The 25,939-nt window shown below is 39.7% G+C and overlaps 2 protein-coding genes across 2 annotated transcripts in view; both read left to right on the forward strand.

Moving 5' to 3' along the window:
* med4 (mediator complex subunit 4) overlaps window positions 1-1,052 on the forward strand; it is a 3,502-nt gene extending 2,450 nt beyond the window's left edge. The window contains exons 6-7 of the mRNA XM_042494894.1: window positions 71-202; window positions 424-1,052. Coding sequence (XP_042350828.1) covers window positions 71-202; window positions 424-596 — 305 coding nt within the window. The 3' untranslated portion in view covers window positions 597-1,052. The remainder of the gene's footprint in view (window positions 1-70; window positions 203-423) is intronic.
* Window positions 1,053-2,555: 1,503 nt separating this feature from the next.
* On the forward strand, window positions 2,556-21,577 carry sucla2 (succinate-CoA ligase ADP-forming subunit beta). Its single transcript, XM_042494613.1, has 11 exons — window positions 2,556-2,672; window positions 5,524-5,707; window positions 7,866-7,965; window positions 8,907-9,069; window positions 12,263-12,391; window positions 16,723-16,861; window positions 17,070-17,231; window positions 18,278-18,420; window positions 18,513-18,633; window positions 20,596-20,684; window positions 21,392-21,577. Exons 1-11 carry the CDS (start codon window positions 2,556-2,558, stop codon window positions 21,464-21,466), a joined length of 1,422 nt encoding a protein of 473 aa, XP_042350547.1. The 3' UTR covers window positions 21,467-21,577.
* Window positions 21,578-25,939: the final 4,362 nt, after the last annotated feature.

The raw sequence follows: 25,939 nt of genomic DNA on the forward strand, positions 1-25,939 counted from the left end.
ATTTCTGTTTGCAACATTATTTCAAAGCCGTATCACCTAGCGCTACTCTAAACACACATATGGGTCTCAGGTGATCCGCGCAGACCGTACCCGACCGACCTGGAGATGCGCAGCGGGATGTTGGGTCACATGGCCAACCTGCCGACCAACGGCGTGAACGGACACCTGCCGGGCGACGCTCTGGCTGCGGGGAGGCTTCCGGGTAAGTCTGTCTGAGGAGGTTTTATGGCGGGAATGTTGCAGGTGTTCGTGCGCCCACGCAGCACGACGTCACCACAGAGGCATTAACTCGTGGAAGTCTTTTGCTTTCTTTTATGGAGGATTTGATATTTTTCCCCAAACCAGTCTTTTCAAAATAAGAGTCCTTTACCGCGTCTTTTGCCTGCGTGAATTCACAGTGTGTCCCCCTCTGTTTGTCCTCAGACGTCCTGACTCCTCACTACCCGTGGCAGTCCTCAGACGTCTCTGTGGGGATGCTGCCTCCTCACCACGGCAACGACTTCGGCCTGGAGCCTCCGGGTCACAACAAGGAGAACGAGGACGACGTGGAGGCCATGTCGACGGACTCGTCCAGCAGCAGCAGCGACTCCGACTGAAAGACTCAGAGTGTGTGTGTGTGTGTGTGTGTGTGTGTGTGTGTGTGTGAGAGGTCACCACTGAGCAGCTTTTCATCAGATATCTGCACCTTTGGCTCCTAAAACAAACAGGGGGACTTTGCGTCTTTGTTTGCAGTTTAAACAAACTGTACGCCAAAAATAACAAATAAAACTGCTGAAGATGAACTGACTTCTACATGAAGAGATAATTACGGTTAAAATCCCTCTGAACTCAAAGACTGGAGCTGAAAGAGAAAACAAACCCAAACTGTGACCCGTGTTGCTCTTTGGTGACCCGTGTTTGAAACTACAAGTGTGACTCGTCGTCAGTAGCAGTGTGATCCACGTTTACTTTAATTTGGTAAATAACCACGTGGACAGATGCTGTTAATGTACCTCTGTGTAAATAAAGTTGTACATACTCAGCCCTGTAAATAAATACCTTTTTGGATAGAAGCTGTGTGTTCTGGCCTCTGCTTATCAGGCTGTGCTGCTTGTTTGCTTCACAGACTCGTGTGTTTGATTTTCACTTCCACTGTGGAAATTACGTCCAGCTTTCTGTGGCCTGGTGACATTTTCACATCTGGAAGTTTTTTTTTTTTGTCTTTTAATATCGAATATCAGCTGAAAGACAAAGTTTAAAATGACCAGAACAGCCGCTCGAGCTGTTGTTACTTTAAAAACAAAAATAATAGTTTTAATTATAGAGCACTTTTCAAGTGTTTTTCAGAGTTAAACATGTACAATATTAAAAAAAAATCCAGAGCCAATGTAAGCTGGTCCGATACAACATACAAAAATCAAAAACATGCATGCGCACATCAAATTGCACTCAGCCAAAACTTGTATTTTATTTCAGCATTGCAATAATAGTAAGAACTGACTGTTATTTTTGATAAACATTTAAGTCGTTTTCTATGTTATTTTGAATAATTTTGAGTTTTTTGTTTTTTTTCTGGATTTGGTATTTTTACTCTAAATACTTTACATGTTCTTGATTATACTTATTTACTTAAGTGCCATTTTGAATCCAGGACTTTTACTTGTAACAGAGTATTTTTACAGTGTGGTAGTAGTACTTTTACTTGTGATAGTACAGATTTAGGTGAAAGGCCAGAATGAGGCTATATTTACATGGAGCCAAGGCCATGACGCTGCTGCCTTCAGGTACTCCGTGTAAATCCCAGCATCACAGATTGTCATGACCCTTTAATCGGTAATGTGGTTAAAAAGAGAGAGCAGCTTTTTAAAGACTGTTTTTATGATTAACTTCTAAAATCCTGCAGCAGAACTAGTTTGCTAAATTTCAGTGATGTTAAGAAATACAAAGACACTTAAATTAGGCACATAGCAGATAATTAAAGTAATTTTGTTTTAAACAACAGTAATGTGGTAACATTTGTGTCTCCTCTTCGTGTTCCCGAGCAAATCGGTTTGATTTCTTTTTAAAATGTGGGAAGAGGGCAATAAGCGACTTATCTGAAGAAATTATTCAAAAATTGGGTCAAATAAGTAAAAAGTTACAAAAAACCCTGAAAATTAACACTAAAAAGCAAAAAAAAAATTAAAAAAGAAAATTGCTTGGGAAAAGTGCTAAAATCGAAGAAGAAAATATTTTGTTAAGTAGTTTGAATCCAATAATTTAATTTAATAATCATAGATACAGTTTATGGACATTTTTCTTCGTATTTTTTGGTTGGGGGGTCTTTTCAGGTTGTTTACTCGTCACCTTTTACCAATTTCTTGCAGCTTGCCTGCGTTTTTGAAGGGAATCAAACATTTTTGCTCAGAGTTTAGTGTTTAAATACTTGTGCGGGCTTCTGGAGGCAGCACAAGAAAAACTAAAGTTTTCAAAGGGTTAATTTGACATTTTAACGCATTTATTTTTTGATGATTGTATATTTTCCGACAGCGTTTGAAGGCAGCACAGAGGGAAGGAGTCTTTGCGGTTCATCGCGCATGCGCATTAGACACTCCGCTCTAGAGGCAGACATGGCGACGTCCCTGATCTGCGGCCGTCTGACGGCTAGCCTGAGAAATTCAGGGGCCAGAAACACCATCAGCTCCGCTTCCAAGGTGAGTCCGTGTCCGTGTTGAAGCGAAGGTCCCCGGCTACCGGAGCAGGTCTGTGTGACAGCGGGGCACCCTCCGTACAGACCGGAATCCCCCAAAATCCGGCGGGGTCAAATCTGACATTAGCACGGCGCTGTGTTGTTTTGGCTAATGCTAACTAGCTCGCAGCTAGCGTTAGCGCGGCTGTCAGAGCGCAGTGAGACAGCAAAAAACTCCGAAAACACGCACATTACTCTGATTTTATTTATTAATCCATGTTTGTCTCGGTCTGTCACTTCTGAGTGAAGTTTTAAACTGAGTTTATGGACGTGAATGAGCGCGAAGAGCAGAGGGAGCTGCAGCCCGGTGACCTCCACCCTCAGCGGGGGAGAAGCTGCGGAGCGCTGCGCCGCCGCCGCATCTGTCCCCATCTGTCCCTCAGCTGTCCCCACCTGTCCACGGTCTGTCCATAATCTGTCCCCATCTGTCCCCATCTGTCCCTTAGCTGTCCCTCACCTATCTCTCAGCTGCCCATGATGTGTACATGAACGGTCCCTAATTTGTCCCTCATCTGTCCATAATCTGTCCACGTTCTGTCCCTAATCTGTCGCTCATCTGACCATCATCTGTCTTTGATCTGTCCCTAATCTGTTCTTCATCTGTCCAAGATCAGTAACTCATCTGTCCTTGATCTTGCCAGGATCTGTCCCTAATCTGTCCCTCATCTGTCCATGATCTGTAACTCATCTGTCCACAATCTCCTTATGATCTGTCCCTGGTCTGTCCACGATCTGTCCCTGGTCTGTCCACGATCTGTCCTGATCTGTCTATGATCTGTCCCTCATCTGTCCACGATCTGTTCCTAACCTGTCCATGATCTGTCCACAATCCGTCCCTCATCTGTCCACAATCCGTCCTTAATCTGTCCATGATCTGTCCCTTAACCGTCCATGATCTATCCACAAATTGTCCATGATCTGTTAAAGTCTTGTGAAAGTGTGTTGATTCAGGTTTCAAAGCCTTTAACTTGCAGTGTAGTATTTTCAGTATTAGTACTTCAGCAGAGGATCTGAATACTTCTTGTACTTGTGTCCTTATTAAGTCTAAGTATTATTAAGTGAGTCACATTGAGTAGAAACTGATAAATATGTTTCTGTTGCTCTATTGTTGTTGCTCGTTGCTGATTTGGGGCTGAGAGTGGAGCTCGTGGTTGTGTGAATATTTCTGTAGAGTACACGCAGAAAGTATTTTATATATATATATATATGTAAAACACAGCCTCAGGTCTGTTCCTCCCAGGATTCAGTCCCGTCTCTGCAGGCGCGTCCTTTCACCGTTCGCCGTTCGTCACCTTTATATAGAGACAGGTGTGTTCCTTTAATAAGTCACGTCCAATCATTTCAATTGATTCAAGAAAAATGGCAGAATGTGATATTTCAGCGTTTTCTTCGGACCGTAAATCACAGAGGTGGAGGCCGAGACCCACTCGGCAGGAAATGTCCCACAGATTGCAAGAAATTAGTAAAAGGTGACAAGAAATTGTCTAAAAAATAGTTTTAAAAAAAGAGGGGAGGACCTTTAGAAAATAATTCCCCCCAAAATAGGGAGACGTTTCCAGAAAACTGTAATTATAATTATTATAATTTTATATTTAAAATGTTTTATAGAAAAAAAAAATCTGTTGTTTTTATATTTTGTATTTTTGGGTAACTTTTTCCTTGTTTTTTTTTTTTTTGCAAGTTTTTGGACTATGTCTTGATAAAGTGCTTGTTGCCTTCAACCCATGTTTTTTAAAGAAATCAAATCAGTTTGCTCAAGTTTTCAAGGGTTAAACTGCAACATGAGGTCTGAATACTTTCTGAATGCACGACATAGTAAATATCTTTAATTAGGATTATTAGATCTTCAGTTAGTGTTTTGCTTTACTGTGATGCAGTGACACATATTTTTGAGATCGTTTTTCTTTGTTTGAAAAATCAATTTTCAGTCAGTACACCAAACAATGATTTGACAGTAAGCCACAGATCTGAGATATGTCTTTTTCTTTTGGCAAATCTGGCACTTTATTCTTGTTTTTTTTGTGCTGACTGCTTGTGTCTGACGTTAGATGATCAGTTCAGTCGGGACAGAAAGTCTGAGCAGCTGGAGCTTTAAACAGGAGTCAGACACGTCTTTATGAATCTGACACCGTGTTGGAATATCTGCCCTTTTTCTCACTATTCTCGCCCGTTTTTATCAGAGTGAGAGGTGTCGCTGCAGCCAATCAGGAGTTTGTCATGTAAACACTGAAGCAGCAGACAGTTTCTGCAGACCAGGTCAGCGCTGACGGACGTCTGTGCTTTTCCCACATCGTCATATTTTCCTCCAGCTGACTCACTTTGAGTTGAGAAACAATTAAACACACGATCTCGCTTTCATTTCCTTCATCCAGTTTCCACAGTTGCTTTTGTTTCCCTGCTGACTGCAAACACTTCTCCTCTGTCATCAGACAGAAACTCAGAGAGTGTGTGTGTGTGTGTGTGTGTGTGTGTGTGCGTGCGGAGGATCTCCACCTGTTCCTCTCTGGGTTTTTTCCTGAATTCTGATCAGATTCTGGATATAGATTTTCAATAACAGTTTATCTACTGTCTATTTGGCATTTAAAAATGAAAATGAAAAAAGTTTTTCAAAGAAAAAAAACATTTTCTGTCATGTTGAAGCTGCATTTCCAGAACCGAAATCCTAAAGTTTACATATTAAGAGAAAATAAGTAATGATGGGAAACAATATTGCCGGTTTTACCTCAGCGGGTTTCGTTACACATCGGTTTGGTGCTTTTCTGTGACGGAGCGTTTGAAGTGCCTGACCTCCTCTGTTGCTCCTGGTGTCGGTGCAGGTTCTGGCCGGTTCTTCAGGTCTGTTCGGAGGTCACGTGTCCGGTCTGCAGCAGCAGCAGCAGAGGAACCTCTCTCTACACGAGTACATGAGCATCGGGCTGCTGAAAGAGGCCGGCATCTCTGTGCCCGCCGGCATGGTGGCCAGCTCCTCGGAGGAGGCGTACTCTGTGGCCAAGCAGATCGGTAAGACACAGCGCGCCCGGAGGACGTGCCAAAAATATCAGTATCCAACACAGTCATATGTTTAGATGGTAGTTTCACAAATGTTGATTTAAAAACAGTGAGTCAGTGATCGAGGATTAATTAAACCAGATAAAACCGGACATTTGGTGCTCTCTTTTGGTACATGCAGGGTTTGTATGGTCATGAAAAACCTGGAAAAGTCATAGAATTTGCAAATAGGTATTTCCAACCCTTGAAAAGTTTGGGAAAACATGTGAACACTGAAAATTTTACAAAAATGATGGAATTTTGTTTTACAAACCCGTATATGAACACGATTAGAAACATGCATGGGCTGGAAGGTGTATTTTAAAGAAAAAATATTTAAATTTTAAATTAAAACAAATAATAATGTTTTTTTCTTCTCAAATTCTCAAAAAAAACCAAATATGTTTTCTTTAAAAATACCCCAAAAAATTACATCAAAAATAGGGAATTTCTTTACTGCCAAAATCTTTAGAAAAAAGAGGCCAGAAAGAAAACATTCCTTATAAACCTGCATGTTTTCTTGAAAAAAATTGGCATCAAAATAAATAGAAAATACAGCCATTCAGAGTTGTATGCCCCTCCCCTAAGCCAAAATAAAAAACATAAGCCCCTCCCTCGTACTTCAACAGTTATTTGACATTTCTCCCCCTTTTTTCACCATTCCCTCCCTTCTTATAAATAATCAATAGTCCCTCAATTATATTTAAATATTCAGTTCTAATCCTCTTCTGAATTCATCATTTTTTTAAAATACTATTTTAAAATAGTTATCATAAAGTAGCGAAAAGAACCAAAAAGGAATATCGATGGTCGTTTCAGAGAATTCATGGTCTTTAAATTTTGCCTCAAAGTTCAGGAATAACGCGTAGGTATAAATGTGTGTGAACCGCGTTCGTGACTTTTACAAACACATTTCAGGAGCCACAGCGCGAGTCTAAAGGCTGGACGCTCGGCCCTCGCTCTCGCCGACGGAGCCACGGCGGGCCTTTTCTGACATCTCATGACCTTTGTGTGCGAGGGCGTTTGAAACAGCTGCTGAGTGTGAGGACGGACACACACACTCAGTCTAAACATAGCCTCTCTCTGCCGCAGCGCTGTCAGCCGACACTTGACTTACATCATTTCGGGATAGTAAAGAGGTTACATTAATAACTCCTCTCGGCTTTATGGAGCGTTGTGACTTCCAGCTCTTTGTTTACCCGTCCATCCGCAGCTTTACTGGTCTGGTTCCAGTGTGTCCCCTGGTGACCCGGGGGCCTTACTCAAGCCCTTAATCTACCGCCCACCGCCTCACCAAATTCTGTCCTAAAATGTAATACTTCAAAGTTTGTCTAAATATTTATGAGTTACTTTTCCAAATATTAATCACCCTAGTAGATAAGAAAATGTGTCATTTTAAAGCTTGTTCTTCTGTTTCTCCCATTATTTCTTTCTTCTAACACGTTGGTGGGAAACACCAGGAGCAAATACCCGCAGCTGAGTTTATATGAAGCCTTTTTTAACCCGAGCAAATTGGCTTGATTTCTTTCAAAAACACGGGAAGAGGGCGACAAGAAATTTCTCAAGAAATGGCCCAAAAATTAGCAAGATATTAGTAAAAAGAGAATGACCTAAAGAATAAGTGAAAAAAAGAAACAAAAAACAAAAACATACCTCAAGAAAGTGCTAAAAATGTTTCTTTTTACTTATTTTTTTGCAGTTTGCGGGACATTTCGTGCCATGTTGTTGCCATTATGTTTAAGAATTTAAGAAATCAAACCAGTTTTCTCAGGTTTCAAAGATTTAAATGCTGGATAAAAGGCCTCTGAATGCAGTTTTCCTTGAGCCCAAGGTGACATCTTTAGATTATTTTGTCTAAACATCACTCCAAAACCCAAATACGGAGAGTTTACAGAGCTGTGAAGCAGAGAACAGTCCTCACATTTGAAGCGTTTGACGTTAATCGTCAGTATTAACGACTTAATCACAACCGTTCATTCTGTCAGTTTATTTTCTGTCAGTTTATTTTCTGTCGCCTGCTTTTGTTGCAGTAAAAGTTGTTTTTCAGTGACGTTAGGCGGCATTTTTGGGCTCAGAAATCTGTCATTATCACAGTTAATATGTTTCATTGATGGACTGATGTGTGTTTTAGGTTCAAAGGACCTGGTGGTGAAAGCTCAGGTTCTGGCTGGAGGCAGAGGAAAGGGGACGTTCGAGGGCGGCCTGAAGGGAGGAGTGAGGATCGTCTACTCGTGAGTGACCAAACTTCTGTCATCAAACACAAATCTGATGCAAACAAACAGAAATGATCCAGAAACTAAAGCTGCTGCTTCGACCTCCTGCAGCCTGTCCAGTTTTTGTTTGTTCGGTTTAATAAGCTTCAGCTCGCTGCTGGTCATCTTAAATTTGTATGAGAGCGTTTCCTTATTCATGCGGCACACAATAACCTCTGTCTTCAGATCAGATCAGTTAGAAAAAACCTTCCCAAAATAAACCACTTTTTTATGATTAAAACAGGACGACACATCAGGACTTTTGCTTTTGTGAATTATCATCCAAAAAAATCCATATTCAGGGTGGATTTTTTTCTGAAAAAAGTCAAGGAATTTGCAAATAGCAATTTCTAGGCCTGAAAGGGGTTTTGGAAAAAAAAAATACCTTAAGTTTTGGAAAACTCATGAAATTTTGTTTCACAAACCCGTTTAATAACACATGATGTGTTCAAAGACTGTCAGAAATGTGAAAATCCAATGATAATTGCTGTTTTTACAGTTTCGGGCTCTGATAAATCGTGAAATCTAAAAAACATTTAAATAAAAATAAAATCACCAAAACTATTTCTTGTAAAATTGCCCAAAAAATGTAAAGGAAAAAATAGAATAGAAAATTGAATAGAAAAAAAATGTTTTCTTAAAAAATTGGCACTGTGTTTTCATCAAAATTCACCCAAATAAAGGCATTTGTTTCCTTTAAAAATAGACGGAAAATTTAAAGAAAAAAAGGCAAAATGTTCAGTACAAAAATTAGGACTTTTTTTTTAATTTTAAAAATGCCAAATGTTTTCTTAAAAGAAACCCACTCAGATGGCCACTCTGTGTGATATTCTTAGATTTTACATGTTAGACCTGATGAGGAGGCAGCACACAGGACGTCTCCTCTGACAGTCATCATTTCCTCCTCCTCTCCTCTCCAGGCCAGAGGAGGCCCGCGACATTTCATCCCAGATGATTGGTCGGAAGCTGTACACCAAGCAGACCGGGGAGGCGGGTCGTATCTGCAACCAGGTGTTCATCTGCGAGCGCAGGTACCCACGCAGAGAGTACTACTTCGCCATCACCATGGAGAGGTCATACCAGGTGAGGGAACACACACACATTTAGATCCTGATAAGTCGAGGCACAAGGTAGAAGGTCGATTTATTAGTCATTTTTCAGACAAAGTTTAAAAAATGAATCTGTGGAGTTGAAACATGAGTAGTTACCATGGAAATTCAATCCGGTTGCAAGGGTATGTTCTAAAGCTGAATTCAAACCTCTGTGTTAAAGGGAAAATCTACCAACTTATATGTGGATGTCCAATCGATGTTAATGGTAAATGGTAAAAATCAATCACGAAACTTTTCCTCGATTGGAATATATGAGATGTAGTTGATGAAATGTCTATAGAAGACATTATAGACATGTTTTGACAGACAACACACACAGCCAATGATAATAAGAATAGCGCAGCGGGAGCCAAATGCAGTGAAGGAATTTGACTGTCGAACAGCTGAGTGTTTGACAGCCGCAGCACTGAAACAGACACATCTGCAGAGGTGAAAGTGACTTCTTTAGACTTCTACAGACGACTTTGAGTTAGTTTCAGCTTTAATCAGACTTTGGATGAATTATTTAGAAACTCCAGGAGGCATCACCCTGTATCTCATCCAGCCGCTCGCGCTGAGCTCTCATTATTATCACCAGGGGCAGATGTAATGTTTTGGGGGCCCGGGGCCACAAGCACATGAGCTTATTTTCAGCCTTTCTCTAACTGTGAATGTCGGCAGGTTGTTGGCAGATACAGGAGAAGTAGGCCGACTCAAAAGTTTTTAATTCCTGAGTAAAATGATTAATAACACAGAAGTTTGACAGAAGTTGAAGTCAGAGTCCTGCAGTCAGGAGAGGTCTGTTGACCCTGGATTATTTGCTGCAGTATTTAAATTTGCAGATGTTGCTTTTCAGGCTGGTGTGTAAGTTGTGTTTCTGAAACGGTCCTACTGGGCACAAATGGCCTTACCCTGCAAAATGTTACCCAAATTAACAAGTGCTGACCTCAAAGACACACAAAGTGATCGCAAAGAGATGCAAAAGAAAATTCAAAGAGACTCAAAATAACTACAAAAAGGGGGAAATAAGTTAATAGAGACACTTTGTAGCTCACAGTCTCATAACCCTCTCATGAATACACATATTTAATGCTGTGGTGGTTTGAACTAGACTCCTGCTATATTAAAAATATCAGTCCAGTTTCGATGGAAGTGTTTGTTGCTGAAGCTGAAGTTTAAATTTTGTTTCCTGCTCAACCATCTAATGATGGACAAAATGTACAGAAGACAGAACAACCACAAAGACCTCAACAAGAATATGTTTCTCTTCCTCACTCTGTGATTTAATGAGTGAGAGATGAAAAAGTGCACCAGTAGATGGCAGCGCAGCACTGTAGGTAGTGACGATGGTCTTTCTTTTTCAGCTCAGACAGCAGTGGTCTCAGGTCACTGATTCATGAATGTTTAACCCTTTAAAACCTGAAGCATCATCACCTTTACTGTACCACTCTTGGATGCCTTTGACATGTAATTAAACCTTTGAACCATGAGCAAGTTAGTGCACTTTCTTTGAAAAACAAATAAAAATGAAAAAAGGCAATGAGCAGCTTTGTAAGTAATAATCCACAAATTGCAAAACATTAGTAAATTTTGAAAAAAATGTTGTTTTTTTAAAGCTAGGGAAAAATGTTTAGGACAACAAGAAAAAGGGCAAGGGAAAAATTGTACTACAATGATCATGATTAGATATTTAAAGTTAGGTAACAGAATTATTATAATTTTTAAGCACTTTTTTTCTAATTTTTCTTTGCCTTTTTTTCCTTTTTCCTCCCCATTAATATTAATAATTTATTTATTTATTTATTTTCCTGCTAATTTTTGTGCCATTTCTTCAGGGTCAGGGTCCTGCAGAAGCGTCCGCGTTTAGCTGAATACAGAATTTGATGTGATGGAAAAGCTTAAAAGTTAATTTCACTTGTTCCCCTTGTGAAAACCTGCATCTTCTTACCTCAGAAATCTGCATTTCACATCAGAATTGTGTTTTTGAGGACATTTGTAGCTATGGACTATTTTAAATAAGTCAGGGTCTTCCCATCTGACATCTTTCACGTGTTGATCTTCTTGTTACCAAATTTGTATTTTTACTGGATGTCTCTGAAAATTAAAATAAGTATGTATGTATTCACAAAAACGCTAAATGTAAGACATAAGGCATGTGTCAGTCTTAATTTTAAGAGTAATTCATTTTAGCATTTTAGCACAAACAGATACAGAAACGCATTGAAAGATAAAAAGAAGGAAAGAATATTTGTAAAAAGAAAAAAGAATCAGCGGTACAGTTTAGTTTTAGTGTGAATACTTCCCCAGAAGTCTGTGGGGTTTTTTTGGCACAGAAGGACCCGGGTTAGTTTCCATGTTAACGTCACTTTGCAGACGTTAATACCGAGTAATGCAGTAAATTCATAATGAGGGATGATTATCATACATTATACATGCAGCAGATAAAGAAGACACTCAGCAGAGATCTGCCTCCCTCGTCTTCACTCCCACAGCAGAGAAAAGACAAAAGAAACTCCTCTCAGGTGGAACAAAACCTTTTTATTCAAGCGTGTGACGTCAAGTGCCGCAGACATGAAGACGTGCGCTAACCTCTGGTTCGAACATGCAGCTGCGCTCCAGAGTCGGCGGTATACGTTATCTTCTACGTGCAGAAGAAGGAAAGTTTGTCATTCACCTTCAAAAAAGCAGATTTAGGGACAACAAATGTACAAAATCATCCTTTATCGTCTTGTTTATTGGAGGAGTTTCAAGTGAAGAATCTGAATCTGCAGAGTTGGAGAGCAGCTGGTGGAGAGTTTAGCTGCTAAAGAGACAGAGATTTCCTCACACCGGTCTAGAAAATACGAGTTTTTGTTGTTTTTTTTTAAATTTAAAGTTCTGGTAAAGTTAATATGTGTATTTGTATGTTAGTCACTGAAGATGTCATTTTAACTTACTTCATGTCCTTTTATAGACAAAGCAAGCGAGTAAGTTATTATTCATATTATATATATATATGTTAATTAGGCAGCCAAAAAATAAATTCAGCTTTATGAAAGAAGTACATTTTTCGGGGATCGACTCGTGTCATTAAATCTGCTTCTCGAGTATGTGGATGGCAGTGATTCTTCCTGACAGCCTGAAATCTGAAACTGGAGCCAAGATTTTTCTATCACAATCTCATCACTGCGTCTTGTGTCCCGCAGGGTCCCGTGTTGATTGGCAGCTCGCAGGGCGGCGTGAATATCGAAGATGTCGCCGCCGAAAATCCGGACGCCATTGTGAAGGAGCCCATCGACATTGTGGAGGGCATTAAGAAGGAGCAGGCTGTCAAGGTAGGATCAATATTAGATGGAACGAGTCACAAAACACGCTGGAGCCGCTCCAGCTGTGTGGTTTGGGCTGCAGGAGGAATCGAGCGGCGGGGAAACGATGCTGTGTGTGTTTGTGTTTGTGCTGCGCGCTCACAGACAATGTCCCAAAATCACAAGAGGCTGCATGTTATTTCTCAGAGGAACGCTGTTTTCTTTACAAGAGCCAGCTCCAATTTCTGTCTCACAAATCAAGTCTCAGGCTGGAGAAAACCTTCATCTGTCCCACCTGTTGGTTTCCTTTAGAGCCAAACAGAAAATATTTGATACTCGACAACATTTTGCTTTGTTGCCTGATAATTCTGTGATTTTTGGAGACTGACAGTTGGTTATAATGAAGCTCCAGGACTTTATAGAAAACAGCCTGTATTTTCTGCTCCACGTCCTGCTTTTTATTCTTTTTCAGTCTGACGGTTGTTATAAGAACACTCAGACGTTTAAAATCATCCGTAAACATAACGGTGAAAGATGGCGTGACTATTGTTATGTGTTATTTACAAAGATTACAGTTTGAACATTTGAGCTTTTCTCACACAGAACAAAAAAAAACCAAAACGCCAGTTTGGCACCAGCTGCTTTCTGAATAAAACCCAAACTGACGATCATGTGACGTACATGAGACGCAGCAAACATCACATTGATACATCACATCAATCTGTCTTCAAAGCTGCACTAATCAACATTTTTATTTTGGCAGAGCGTTGCCTGACTGTGATGTGACGCCTGCATCTGCAGCTCTGAGGAGCATTTCAGTCTCGTTTAGCACGTCATTTTGGTTTTATTTCATATTTCTTGCTCCGGTTCATTTCAGCGCTCTGTCATCTGTGGAGAAAAGCTATAAAACAGGGTGTCTGCGGGTCCTTAAAACATCTTTAAATGTCACATGTCATTAAATAGTCTTAAATGTAATTTTTCTTTTATTCATCTCTTTTCTGTTTAAATGAGTCTAACTCCTCAGCGATTAAGTCCACATTTCTGATGTTAAAAATATTCTAACCTAACACTGAAACTGCCTTTTTTACTTTATACTTTTACTTTCCTGTTTGCAAAATGTAGAACTCACCACAAAAAACAAAATTTGTCCATCAAAACTACCTCTGCACAAGACTTCAACACTGACCTGCAAAGCTCGAGGAAGAAAAATAAGATTTGTATCATGATGCATGATAATATCGGCTCAGAATCGGCCAGTAATCGCTTTAAAATGAAATGTTGGAATCTGCCAACATGCCGATTTCTGCCAATATGACAAATCAATATTTGTTTATTTATTTTATTCTATTTAATTTTTTTATTCAAAGTGAACAAGTACAAAACATCAGGTAAATGATGCACACAGGTAACAAAACAACATATCTCTGAGATTTACAGGTATGATACAAATATTTACAAATAATATAAGTGACAAAAATAAACATGACAAAACAAATAAGTACACAAATGAAAGTACGCATAAAAATAGAGATAAAGTGATAAGAAGGTATATTCAGTCAGAGGATTCAGGGAAGAAAGTTGTGTAATTTTCCAAAAAAACATGATAATATGGATATCGGTATCTCATACAGACCAAATGAGTTGTTATGACCTTGAAAAGGTCTTAAAAAATGTTAACTTTCTGACATTTTTTATGATAATAAAATATGTTCATTCACTCTAAAAGGATTATTCTGAATATATGATGTAGATAATCCAACATTTTCACTGGGCGAAAAAAAAACTGACCTTTTATTAAACTGAACAAAATTTATCTTTCAAAAATCTTATAATGTTTTTTTCTGACATTGTATTGCAAAATTTCAAAATAACTGCTAAAATCTATTTTTTAGTAATTTCATTAATTACTTTTCTCAGTCGTCTTGATTGGAAGCAGTGAAATCTCACATGCACATTGAGAGACACAAACATGCCCAAAAAACTGTTCAGAAATGCCCCATATTTCCATATCTGTAAACAAAATACTTTTCTGATGATATAATGTGTTCATTCACTCTAAAAGGGGTTATTATTCTTTAATATTTGATAATGTTACAATTAACATTTGAACAAAATATAATTGTCCATATTCACTTTTGAGGCTTTGCAATTTAAGGTCATTTCTAAAGTTCACCAGTCATTCTTAAATAAATACATGAAAAAGTAACCCCCCCTCCCCAAAATGTGTTCCTTGAAGAAGTTTTCTTTGTGAACCAGTGACCTCAGTTTCACGGCATCGCGTTGGCTCCCTTCTCGCTGTGCAGCGTGTCCTGACCTTTTACTGCCTCACAAACAATGTTTTTACAGTCCGGCAGGGTTTTCCTCTGTCTGGACATTATTTCTCTGAGCCGCAAAGTCACAGCAGGTCATGAAAATACACAAAACAAAACACACACAATGCATGCATGGATGCAGCATTTGGAGAAACGGAAACAAGAAGTCATAAAGTATGAAATCAAAGCTGACGGAGAATTTGACATTTTCCATTTTGCTCAGTTTTCAAACATTTGTCCTTTTGGTGCCTTTCAGTGTTGTTTGAGAAGCGAATTTTAAGGTTTATTTGACTGATTTTTTGGTTTATTGTCTTTTGTTATAGATAAACTCATTTCTCCACTTCTCACTTCTTCTTTTCTCGGTCAGTTTTCGCTCTCCTGTCCCCCGTCTTTGTCTGCTCTGTGTTTGAGTGTAGTTTGGCGTCAAATCTCTCCGGCGAGGCTTTGTGCTTCAGGCTCTGGATATTGAATATGCCCGTTGTCATAGTGAGAGCAGAGACTCGATATATTTGACAGAGAGAAGAGGTGCTGATTGCAGCGCTCTCCAAGAAGATGGAGGTCCATTGACGTTTTTTTCACTCCTTTGATTTATTTTTTGTCTCAGACAATCTGCAGGTTTTCTGTTTCCAGAGAAACAAGAAGTCTGAAAATAATGTCGCTTAAATCATTGATATGTCCTAAAATCATAGAAATATCCCAAAATCCTCAAAAGGTCCTAAAATTCTAGAAACATCCCAAAATATTAGAAATGTATTAAAATCCCCAAAATTGCCTGAAATTCTAGAAATGTCCTTAAATCCTCAAAATGTCCTAAAATCCTAGAAATATCTGAAAAAAACTCTAAGACTCTAGAAACATCCTAAAATCCTCAAAATGTTTTGAAATCCTGGACACATCTAGAGGTCCTTAAAACATCCTAAAATTCTGGAAAGGTCCTAAATTCCTAGAAATGTCTTAAAATTTTAGAAATGTCCAAAAAATCCTTGAAATGTCCAAAAAATCCTTTAAAAGTCCTAAAATTCTAAAAACATTCTGAAATTTTAGAATTTGTTTTAAAATTTCAGAAATGTCCTAAAATCATAGAAATGTGTTTAAGTCCAAGAACCATCCAAAAATCCTACAAATGAAATGCCGTAAAATTCTAGGGACTTCCTAAAACCGTAGACACACGTATGTGGCTGCTGTCCCGCTGCAGAAGCGGCCCCCGAGCAGAGACGGTCGAGTTTTCCTGCTGTGGAGTTTGAGCAGCAGGTTTGAATCTTCATCTTTTTATAAAATATCAGTATATGTAACCGACCGTGAAGTTTTCAGACATCAGAAATGACTAATCTCAGTTTTTGTCCTCGGTTTTCTAAACACAAAGGGAGCTGCAGCCTCGAGCAGCTGCAGCCTTGACCGACTCTTTTTCTTGTCTTCGTGGGAGTTACCCCGCACAAAAAAAGTTACACCTCCGTTTTGTATTAAATCTCAACAAAGAGGAGAGAGTGACACATGAAATCTGCAGAAATGACGGGTCTCTGCAGCTTCTGCGTGGCTGCGAGCCATCTGCTGTTCACTGTAATTAAATGTTTGATGAGATGACACGTTGAAGCGACGCTGCTCACTCCGCAGCTTCACTGCAGCTCAAACTAACTCAGGCTGCAACAGCTGCGTCTGCAGACAGGCTTCAGCCAAAAGTTAAAAAAAAGATCCGCCATAGTCTGTTTGGTTTTGGCCCAAACGAAGAAAAGATTTTCTGCTTATTATTGCTAAAAATTAAAAAAAAACAAAATCACCAAAGACTTAGATCCTGATGGAGTCCTGGTTGCTACGTGACTCTCAACAGGTTCGTCTCAAAAACTGAGATGAAAAAATCTGTTTTTGGTGATTTTTTTTTTTGAATAACATGCCTTTTAAATACAAGTTTTCTTTAGAAATCACCCAAAAATAAATTTACGGGAAAAAAGCTAAGCTATGTTAAGCTAAGCAGCTGCATGTTTGGAAAATGTTAACAAGCTGCTCAGTCGTGTTAATAACAACAATAAAATGTTTGTATTTTTGTCGCTGCAGGTCGCTCAGAAGATGGGCTTCCCGGCGGCGCTGGTGGACGAGGCGGCGGAGAACATGATCAAACTGTACAACCTGTTCATCAAGTACGACGCCTCCATGGTGGAGATCAACCCCATGGTGGAGGACTCCTCTGGCATCGGTACACACACACACACACACACACACACACACAGAGAGAGTTTAAAATAAATCTCCTGAAAACATCATCAGTTATTTTTCATGATAAAATGAGTAAATCTTTTAAATTTCAATGTTTTTTTCTGGTGTTAAAGGTGACGCTGAAATCTGTCACTGCTGCACGAAACACACTGAGGTTATTTTTCTGTTTTCTGTGTGTTTGTCTCCAGTGATGTGCATGGACGCCAAGATCAACTTTGACTCCAACGCAGAGTACCGCCAGAAGATGGTGTTCGACATGCAGGACTGGACCCAGGAGGACCCGCGGGACCGGCAGGCCGCCAAGGCCGACCTCAACTACATCGGCCTGGACGGAACCATCGGCTGTCTGGGTCAGTGCACGCCAAACGTCACAAAGGCTACACTTCTGCTTTTTTATTTTTGTTGATTTATTTACTTATTTTTATTTTGTTTTTTTCAAATTTTATTTATGTCTTTTCAGTACATATGCACGCAAACGTTCAAGCACACACACACACCAACCTTCGCGGGCACCCAAAGAGTAAATAAATTGGGGAAAAAGTGAATATAAAAATGTTTAAATTAAATAAATAAATGTATTAAAAGTAAGTAAATACATCTTTTTGTTAATATGTGTTGAGCAAGAAGTTTGTAAAAAGTACCAAAACACTGCCCCATTAATTTTAATTAAGTAAAAGATGGTTAAAAACCGACAAAGGAAATAACCTGTGTAAAGTGCTTAGAAAATTATAATTAATTTGTAACATAATTTGAAATATGTAATCACGATTATATAAATTTATTTTTTGTCTTTTATTTTATGTAATTTTCTAAATCTACAATTTTTTTGTAATTAGTGGAACAGTTTTTATTAAGTTGCGTATTACCTTTTTTCCCATGTTTTTGAAAGAAATTGACTCAGAGTTCAAAGGTTTAAATGAAAAGTTACGTTGCTCGTGGTTTCAAAGGGTTAAAGTCTTTGATAGGTCGGAGGTTAATGTCGTCCGTTTTAAATTCTCATCTGGACAGCGAGCGTCTCACAGTGCATTCAGTGTGATTGTCAAAAAAAACAAGAATCGCGTGAAAGAATCGTGATCTCAATTTTTCGGGAGAGAAATCGTGATTTACTGTTTTTTTAGCGAGAATCGTGCAGCACAAACCCTGAAATCGAGGATCTGCGTGGAGACTTAAAATACACCAACTTCATAGTTTTGAGTTCTTCTTTTCTCCGGCTGAATGTGTTATTTCAAAAGTGTCACATAAACATGGAAATAATCTGCACAGAATAATTCGAAATAAGAAAGAAAGATATTCATATTTCTGGGATTTAGTCAAACAATCTTTAGTTTTCAACATATTTGACTTCCTCTTTTCATGTTTTGTGTTCTGTAATGATGATGGTCGCTGTCGTCTCCAGTAAACGGCGCCGGTTTGGCCATGGCCACCATGGACATCATCAAACTCCATGGCGGCACGCCGGCCAACTTCCTGGATGTGGGAGGAGGAGCCACGGCTCATCAGGTGACCGAGGCCTTCAAGCTCATCACCTCTGACAGGAAGGTAAGGACTCACCCGCCGGCCGCTCAGCGTTTCACGCGACAGAATTTATCCCCGCTCGGAGTCGGTTAACGCTGCTGTTTTTGGCGGCTCAGGTTCAGGCGATCCTGGTCAACATCTTCGGCGGCATCATGAGGTGTGACGTCATCGCTCAGGGCATCATCATGGCCGTGAGAGACCTGGACCTCAAGATCCCCATCGTAGTGCGGTTACAAGGTACAACACGCACACACACGCACACACGTTCAGGCCTTAGTTTAGGCCGGAGTTTATGTCCGGCGCTAAGTGCTTGTGTCACATGTTGCTGTCCGGCAGATGAAAATATCAACGGCCAAAATGTGCTCAGAAAAAAAATAATACTAGAAAGTTTAAAAGATAAATAAATTAAAAAATAAAAACATGGAAATTACCTGAAAAAGTGCTTTAAAACTCTAAAAATATAATTATGACAATATAAAGTAATATATATCCCCAGATTTACTTAAGATATTTTTTCAAATATACTAATTTCTTACTATTTGCAAAAAACTTATTGCCAAGTTGATCACAACCTTTTTTTGTCCATGTTTTCAAAAGAAAAGAAGCCAATTTGCTCCAATTATTTATTTTTTTTTAGATATTTTTTAAGCTTTAAACAATAATAAAAAGTTACCACAAACTGTAGCAGCAAAGTCTTGAGTCCTCTGAGGTCACTTAAAATAATTTCCTAAATTCAGAGCATCTGTTCATGAAGCAATAAATACGGACTCACTAAAATCAGACTTTATATTAAATATTTGTGGAGCCGTTGTTCTGGACGGCAGCTTCACTCCGATTAACCCAAATGTTTCTCCTTCCATCAGATTAACACATCAGTCTATATGATTGGAGAACAGATTTAAACACACGGAAACTGCACGCGTGTCCTCAACTGGCCTGAGCCATCAGCCAAAACACACACACACACACACACACACACGTGCACGCGCACACACACACACACACGCTGGCACCTCCAGTCAGACAGGTTAACAGGCAGCAGCTGGACGCTCACAGGGACAACTTGTGTCTGTTTGATGCCTCCGAATTTGCGGCTCCCGGAAACACGCAGAGAGCCGTGACCTCAGCTGAACTCTGGATTCGGGTTTTATATTTTTTATTCGTATGCCGATCGATAACGTGGAGGGCGAGAGGTGATCAGACGGCTGTGAGTGTGTGTGAGACCTTCAGGTGACTGAGCGGGCTGAGTCTGCGGCTCACGTCTGCATTCACTCGTTCAGCAGAGAAACGTGCAGAGCGCAGATTTGGTGCACGCTGGTATTTGGAGCCTAAACAGATCTGACGGATCTCGGTCACCTCAGACCGACGCCGCTGAGGTTCTGCACGGCGACTACGTGAAGATTTAGACTCTGATGTAAACTGAAGTGTTTCACTTCAAGTCGTCCAGGTTTTCCTGGCCGATGTTTTCAGTGAAAGTCTGACACACGGTGCACGAACGCATGAACTCGGTCAGTTTTTTATCCACGTGGGAAAAATTAGAAGGGAAATTTTAAAAATCTCTGTTTAAAGGAAACATTTAATCTTCTGTGCTCAATATTTAGAGGCACAGAAAATGAAATTAACCCTTAAATGGTCTAAAGTCATGAATGACTAATGACACGATGCGAGCATTTTACGTAACGACTTTACAAACAAAGTCAATGCAGAGACGTAACTTCACATCAGGCGATGCGATGGACGTTTTTTCACGCCCTAACAACTTTTTTCCGTAGATGAAATGATGAACACATTCTGCGCTCTTATTCTTCATCATTTATTGCAGTGAAAATGACTCCGAACTGCATTTTCTGAGGGAAACACATTGTTGGGATGGACTGTTCTGAGTAAAAACATATCCCAAAAAATAAAAGAAATCTCTCAGCAGGCCAGAAGATCCAAACCTGCAGTGGAGCTCCAAAAAAGCAACATTTAACCTGACGGAAAAATATATTTATAGAACCAGTGCAGCACCTCCTAAACACACGTACATGTTCCTCAAATTACAGTTCAACACATCATTTGTTTTTTGGACAGCTCACCTTGTTTTGTCAATGTCAAAAAAACCTTTTTCTCTGTTCTTCGTCGATGTTTCACTGTTTTCAAAAACTCACAACTGATCAAAAGTCGATTTTTTTCTTTTTTTTTTGTTTTGTTTTAAAGGGACGAGAGTGGACGACGCCAAAGCTCTGATCGCAGCCAGTCCGCTGAAAATCCTGGCCTGTGACGACCTGGACGAGGCCGCCAAAATGGTACACACACACACACACACACACACTGTAACACACACACTTTAACACATACACACACACACACACACACACGTGCAGCTGGGAGGAAGACGGACAAACACGCAGCTGTCTGTTGAGCCTCCAGGTGAGTGTTGATGTGTGAGGACAAACGTCTCTTTGTGTTTAAAACACGTTCTGACAGCAGAAGACAGGAAGCTGCAACCTGCGAAAATCTGTCAGAGCTTCACGACAACTTACAGAGGAGACGTTACGGACGGACCCGAGAAGAAGCAAAAACTGAAACACACACACAAAAAACAGAAAATGAAATGAAGAAAAGAAAGTGCGTGTGTGTGTGTGTGTGTGTGTTTTTCTGTATCATTTTAATTTTAATTTGCCTGTACGTTTCAGAGTAATTTCTTCTTTTGTTGCTTCAGGATTCAAAGGGTTAAATGTGAGGACCTGCAGTCACTTAAAGGGTTAATTTCACTTAATTTGACTATGTCTCTCTGTCTGTCTGTGTCTCTCTGTCTCTCTGTCTGTCTGTGTCTCTGTCTGTCTCTCTGTCTGTCTGTCTGTCTGTCTGTGTCTGTCTGTCTGTCTGTCTGTCTGTCTGTCTGTCTGTGTCTGTCTGTGTCTCTCTGTCTGTCTGTCTCTCTGTCTCTCTGTCTGTCTGTGTCTCTGTCTGTCTGTCTGTCTGTGTCTGTCTGTGTCTCTCTGTCTCTCAGGTTGTAAAGCTTTCTGAAATCGTCTCGCTGGCGAAGGAAGCTCAAGTGGACATCACCTTCCAGCTGCCCATCTAAAAATAAAAGAATAAGAGACCTCGACCCTTGACCTCCGTGACCTCCTCACCCCCAAACACTTCCACGGATGCCGACCACTCCACCCCCCACCCCCCCCCCCCGACCTCAAGACGGACAGCAAGACGGACTGCAGGCCGGACCTCGGAGCCGTTTAGTTATCGCTCCCTCTCCTCTGTGGCATGATGGCATGACTCTGTGCAGGCGTCCAACAGGGACAGGCGTCCAACAGGTAGACCACCCGAGTCCTTTTTAGTGTCACTCAACAAACTTGAGCTGCACTTAAATCGATACGCACATTTTTAACTCTTTCTCTGTTGACGTACTTGATGGGAGACGCCCCCTCGCCCTGTTTGGAAAAACAAAAATCTGCTTCCACTCTCGTTATTTAATGTTTGCGGCGGTAGACTGATTCTTCGTGAGACGGCAGCCACGCTGGCTGCTGATTGGTGCTGTTACATCGAGCGAGAGAGGATTGTAATCCCGTTACTTTCATAAAAACACACACTTCAGTTTTGCACGAATGTCTCCTCGGCGTGTCGTCTCTGCGCGGGAATGTAACAGAATAATTTGTTCCCTCAAACACAGAAATCAGCAGAAACCAGAACGCAGCGAGCGCCGCTGTCAGCTGAGTTCTCCCAAACGCATTTTCTACCCAAAAAGACTCCAAGACAGCCGTTACGGTTCATTTAGGCTCACTGTGACGAAGTCTGCATTTAGCTCAAATGCAGCGTCTTAAAGGGACGGTTCAGATCTCTGAGCTCCATATTCAGTGTTTTACCGCAGAAGGTGGCGGGCCGGCGGGCTCGGAAGGCATGTTTTCTTTTTTGTTTTTTTTGTTGTTGCTTTGTTTTTTTATCTTTGTTGATTTTTCTTTCTTTCTCTATTTTTTGGCATTCTTTTTTTCTTTTAATGTTTCTGGTGATTTTTATGGAAAATTTAAATTTTTTTTAATTTTATTTCTTTCCATTTTTTGGGCAATGGTAAAAAAAAATAATTTTTTTGGCAATTTGGCAATTCTTTTCTTACTTTTTTTAAAAAAGAAAATTGGGTATTGAAGTGTTTCAATAACGAAATAATTTTTTTTTTTTTTTTTTTTAAAGAAAACTGGTTTGGAATGCATGTTTTCTTCAAAAATCCCCTAAATTGCACCACTTATCATAGCCAGAAACTGTGAAAAAAAAGAAAGAAAATCAGCAAAAATAGTTAAAGAAAAGAAAATTACCAAATTTTTATCTTTAAATATCACTTACATATTTTGAAGGAAAAATTGACCAAATTTTAAAGAAAAAAATCAACTGATTTTTAAAGAAAAAAAGTCAACAAACAAAAAAAATTCTTTAAAAATCACCAAAATAAAACAATCATAATTTTTTTCTCAAAAAGCAACAAATTTTCAAGAAAAAAAAAACAGCCCAAATGTTGATTTTTTTTGTTTTTTTAAAAACAGCTGTAAAAGAAAGACAAAATACAGCCATTTCAAGGTGAATTCCCTTCACCTAAAACCAAAATTAAAACCTTAAGTCCCATTACAATATAATTTAAAAAGCATGAAAACGAGCCGACGAGCAGCATCGGTGCTCGTGTCAGAGACTGTACGCTCTTTAAAGTTTGCCTCAGAGTCCTGGAAAAGTCCTGGAAAGTTATTGGTGGAAATGTGTGTGAACCCTGGCTGTGTGTGAGCTCGTGTGCATCCTCAGTTTTTGGAAAGGTCAGTTCTGCTGCTAAACTGAAGCTAGTTTGAGCCTGATAATGTCGTCTTTGGCGGCTTCGTGTTCCTGTTGGAAGCAGCCGCTGCTGAAGTTTGAAAGAGCTCCTGCAGCACTTTTTGACCCCGTGAGAGTTTTGTGAAAGTTACAATGAACTGGACACGCTGGAGATTTGTGTATGTTTTTGGTCCCACTGTTTCCTCTATTTTTAAGAAGTGCTGCAGAGCTGCACAGAGTCTCCTGCACGCTCAGTCCGCCATCATGCCACGCAGCAGCTTTCTTTTTGTTTGTGATGTCACATTTTAGGGCGGGCCTCGTCCTCTCAGCAGAACGGTAAAATGACTGTAGTTGTTTCCTCCTCACTCAGCGCTCCGAACACAAGCCGACATTGTGAGTTGTACTTCATTTATTATATCTTGTAAATAACAAACGGATGTTCTCTCGCTGTAAAATATTTATGCTCCTTGCAAGAAGAGTACGACAAAGATGACGAGAAATAAATACAGAGAACGCCAACGTTTCTGTGCTTTTTTCTTTTTTTTTTACTGTGTCCACCTGACAAGCACATCCTTTCGTTTTCGTACATTAGCAGTTCTTCGCAAAGATATTAACCCCTTTTGACGTTTTTTTTAATTTTGCTGCATTACAACCTGTAATTTAAATCAATTTTTATTGGGATTTTTTTGTAAAGGACCAAAGAAAAATAGTTGAATTAGTTTAAATGAAATCAAAAAAGAAACTTCTGAAAAATAAATCTGAAAAATAAGAATAATAAAAAATAAAAATGGGCAAATATACTCACACATAGTGCTACCAAACTCCTTCAAAAGTCACATTATTAGTCAAATGAAGTTCACCTGTGTGCAATGTTAGTGTTTGTGAGGGTGCAAATTCTAAAAACTGATGAAAAGTTGATATTTAGGATTAGGACTGATGTTGGTTGAAAAATAAACTCAATGAAAGTAGAAAATCATATTAAAGTATAATATTTTTTATAGCCTGATTTTGAAAAGCGTATTTTGTGTGCAGGGTGGTGTGAGTGTGAGTATTTGACACTGCACAAAAAATAATAATAAAAAAATCAAATGTAAATGTTGCTGATAATCACAGACACACTCCAGGCTGTGAAAATAATCATAAATAAAATATATAATAAAATAATAAAAAAAATAATAATCTAATGTATATAAATCAAAAAACATAGTGGCATCATGAAAAAAAATAGAATTTTGAAAATTAACAATTAAAAAAAGTAAAATGAAAATTTATGAATATTTGATATTTATGAATAGGACTGATTTTGATTAAAAAAATAATTCAGTGAAAGTAGAAAATAATTTTAATGTACAATATTTTTTGAAGATATAAACTATAAAAAGTCTGGAGTGTGTGATATCAAAGCGAGCTCTGCAGCTGAAAACTGTTTCTGTCTGCTCTCAGTCAGCTGCAGCTCTGATTGCTGATTCCTAACACCTGCTCTGAGCACCTGAGTTTAAAAGCGGCTCCTCGTCCAGCAGCTCTCTCTCAGACACACACCACAAAACATCGCACCTGAAGTTCTCTGTTTCTCCCTCTGAGCCCGAGCCTCAGCGCCCGAGCTCTGATGAGCGACCTGTCCTGAGTCCTCCGAGTCCTCCTCGTGCCTCGTGTCTCTGAGTGTTAGGAGTCGACCGTCGTGAGCTGGTCGTTGAGTGGGCCAGCTGAACTGCTCAGTTTCTCTGTCGGCCCACTACTTTATTATTTTGCCTTTTTTGTTTTGAGGTAGTCCTGGGCGGAGACCTCGGTCTCTGGTGGGGGTATGCTTTTCAGGACCGCCGGTCTCTGTGGGAGGCCGCTGGTTTCTGGAGTTCAGCGTTCAAAGTCGTCCCAAGCCTGGCTCGCCTCACAGAAGCCGGTCGGGCTCAGTCTTAATATTAGTGAAAAGTTGCAAGAAAAAATTGCCTGAAAACAATGAAAATGAATAACGAAAAGATTAAATGAAGTCACGGTGAAAACATTAAGGAGATAAGCTGATGTGATTTAAAAAAAGAGATAACCTGAGTCGGACACGCTGTAACACTCAAAGTGCAACTCTGACCTGGCTGTAGACACAAACACAAGAAAATGCTATAAAAGCTGAATAATACCAACATATCCCACTCTTTCATCAGAAAAATGCTAGATTTGAAAAAGGCTAAATTCATTCTAATATTATAAATGCTGTGTAAATGACCCAAATCAAAGTGAAAATTGTCAAAGTCAGAATCAAAAGGGAATATTGGTGTTCATGTCACAGCAGCCGTTATGTCGCCACATTCAAACAAAGCAGACTGTATTTAAAAAAGACAGTAATGAAAGTTTTCATTCTGATCTGGACCAAAAAAACCAAACTACAGCTGTGTTGCATAAGTCCTGTGGACTGTCTCAGGGGCTGCAGGTGAATTTGTACCTGTCCGTGTTGGACAGCTGACTGACTGACTGCAGCTGGACGTCGAGTTGCAGCAGAAAAGATGAAAAGCTGCTTTGAGTCATCAGAGAGGACCTCCTGCTGCTTTCAGATCTTTAATTTTGGTCGAAACATACACACTCGCGCTTTGAAGTCTTTTTCTTTTTCTGCCGCGACACAAAGGCTCAACTTTCATCCGCCAGCGAGGCGATGAGACGTTTCATTACATGCTCGCTGCCATGTTACTGCAGAGATGAAAAGGCCTCAGAGGCGGCAGACGTCATCGTGAATGAACCGTCTTTATGTTTTTGAAAAAGGTCGCAGCTAAAGCCAATTTAACAG

This window comes from Plectropomus leopardus, chromosome 10 (genome assembly GCF_008729295.1).
Source record: "Plectropomus leopardus isolate mb chromosome 10, YSFRI_Pleo_2.0, whole genome shotgun sequence".
NCBI lineage: Eukaryota > Metazoa > Chordata > Actinopteri > Perciformes > Serranidae > Plectropomus > Plectropomus leopardus.

Bases quoted from the DNA above. Each gene is read 5' to 3' on its own strand.
- sucla2 (XM_042494613.1), top strand. From the start codon at position 2,556: ATGCGCATTAGACACTCCGCTCTAGAGGCAGACATGGCGACGTCCCTG. The intron at 9,070-12,262 runs GTGAGGGAACAC...TGTGTCCCGCAG, and splicing joins CCATGGAGAGGTCATACCAG to GGTCCCGTGTTGATTGGCAG. The intron at 18,634-20,595 runs GTACAACACGCA...TTTGTTTTAAAG, and splicing joins CATCGTAGTGCGGTTACAAG to GGACGAGAGTGGACGACGCC.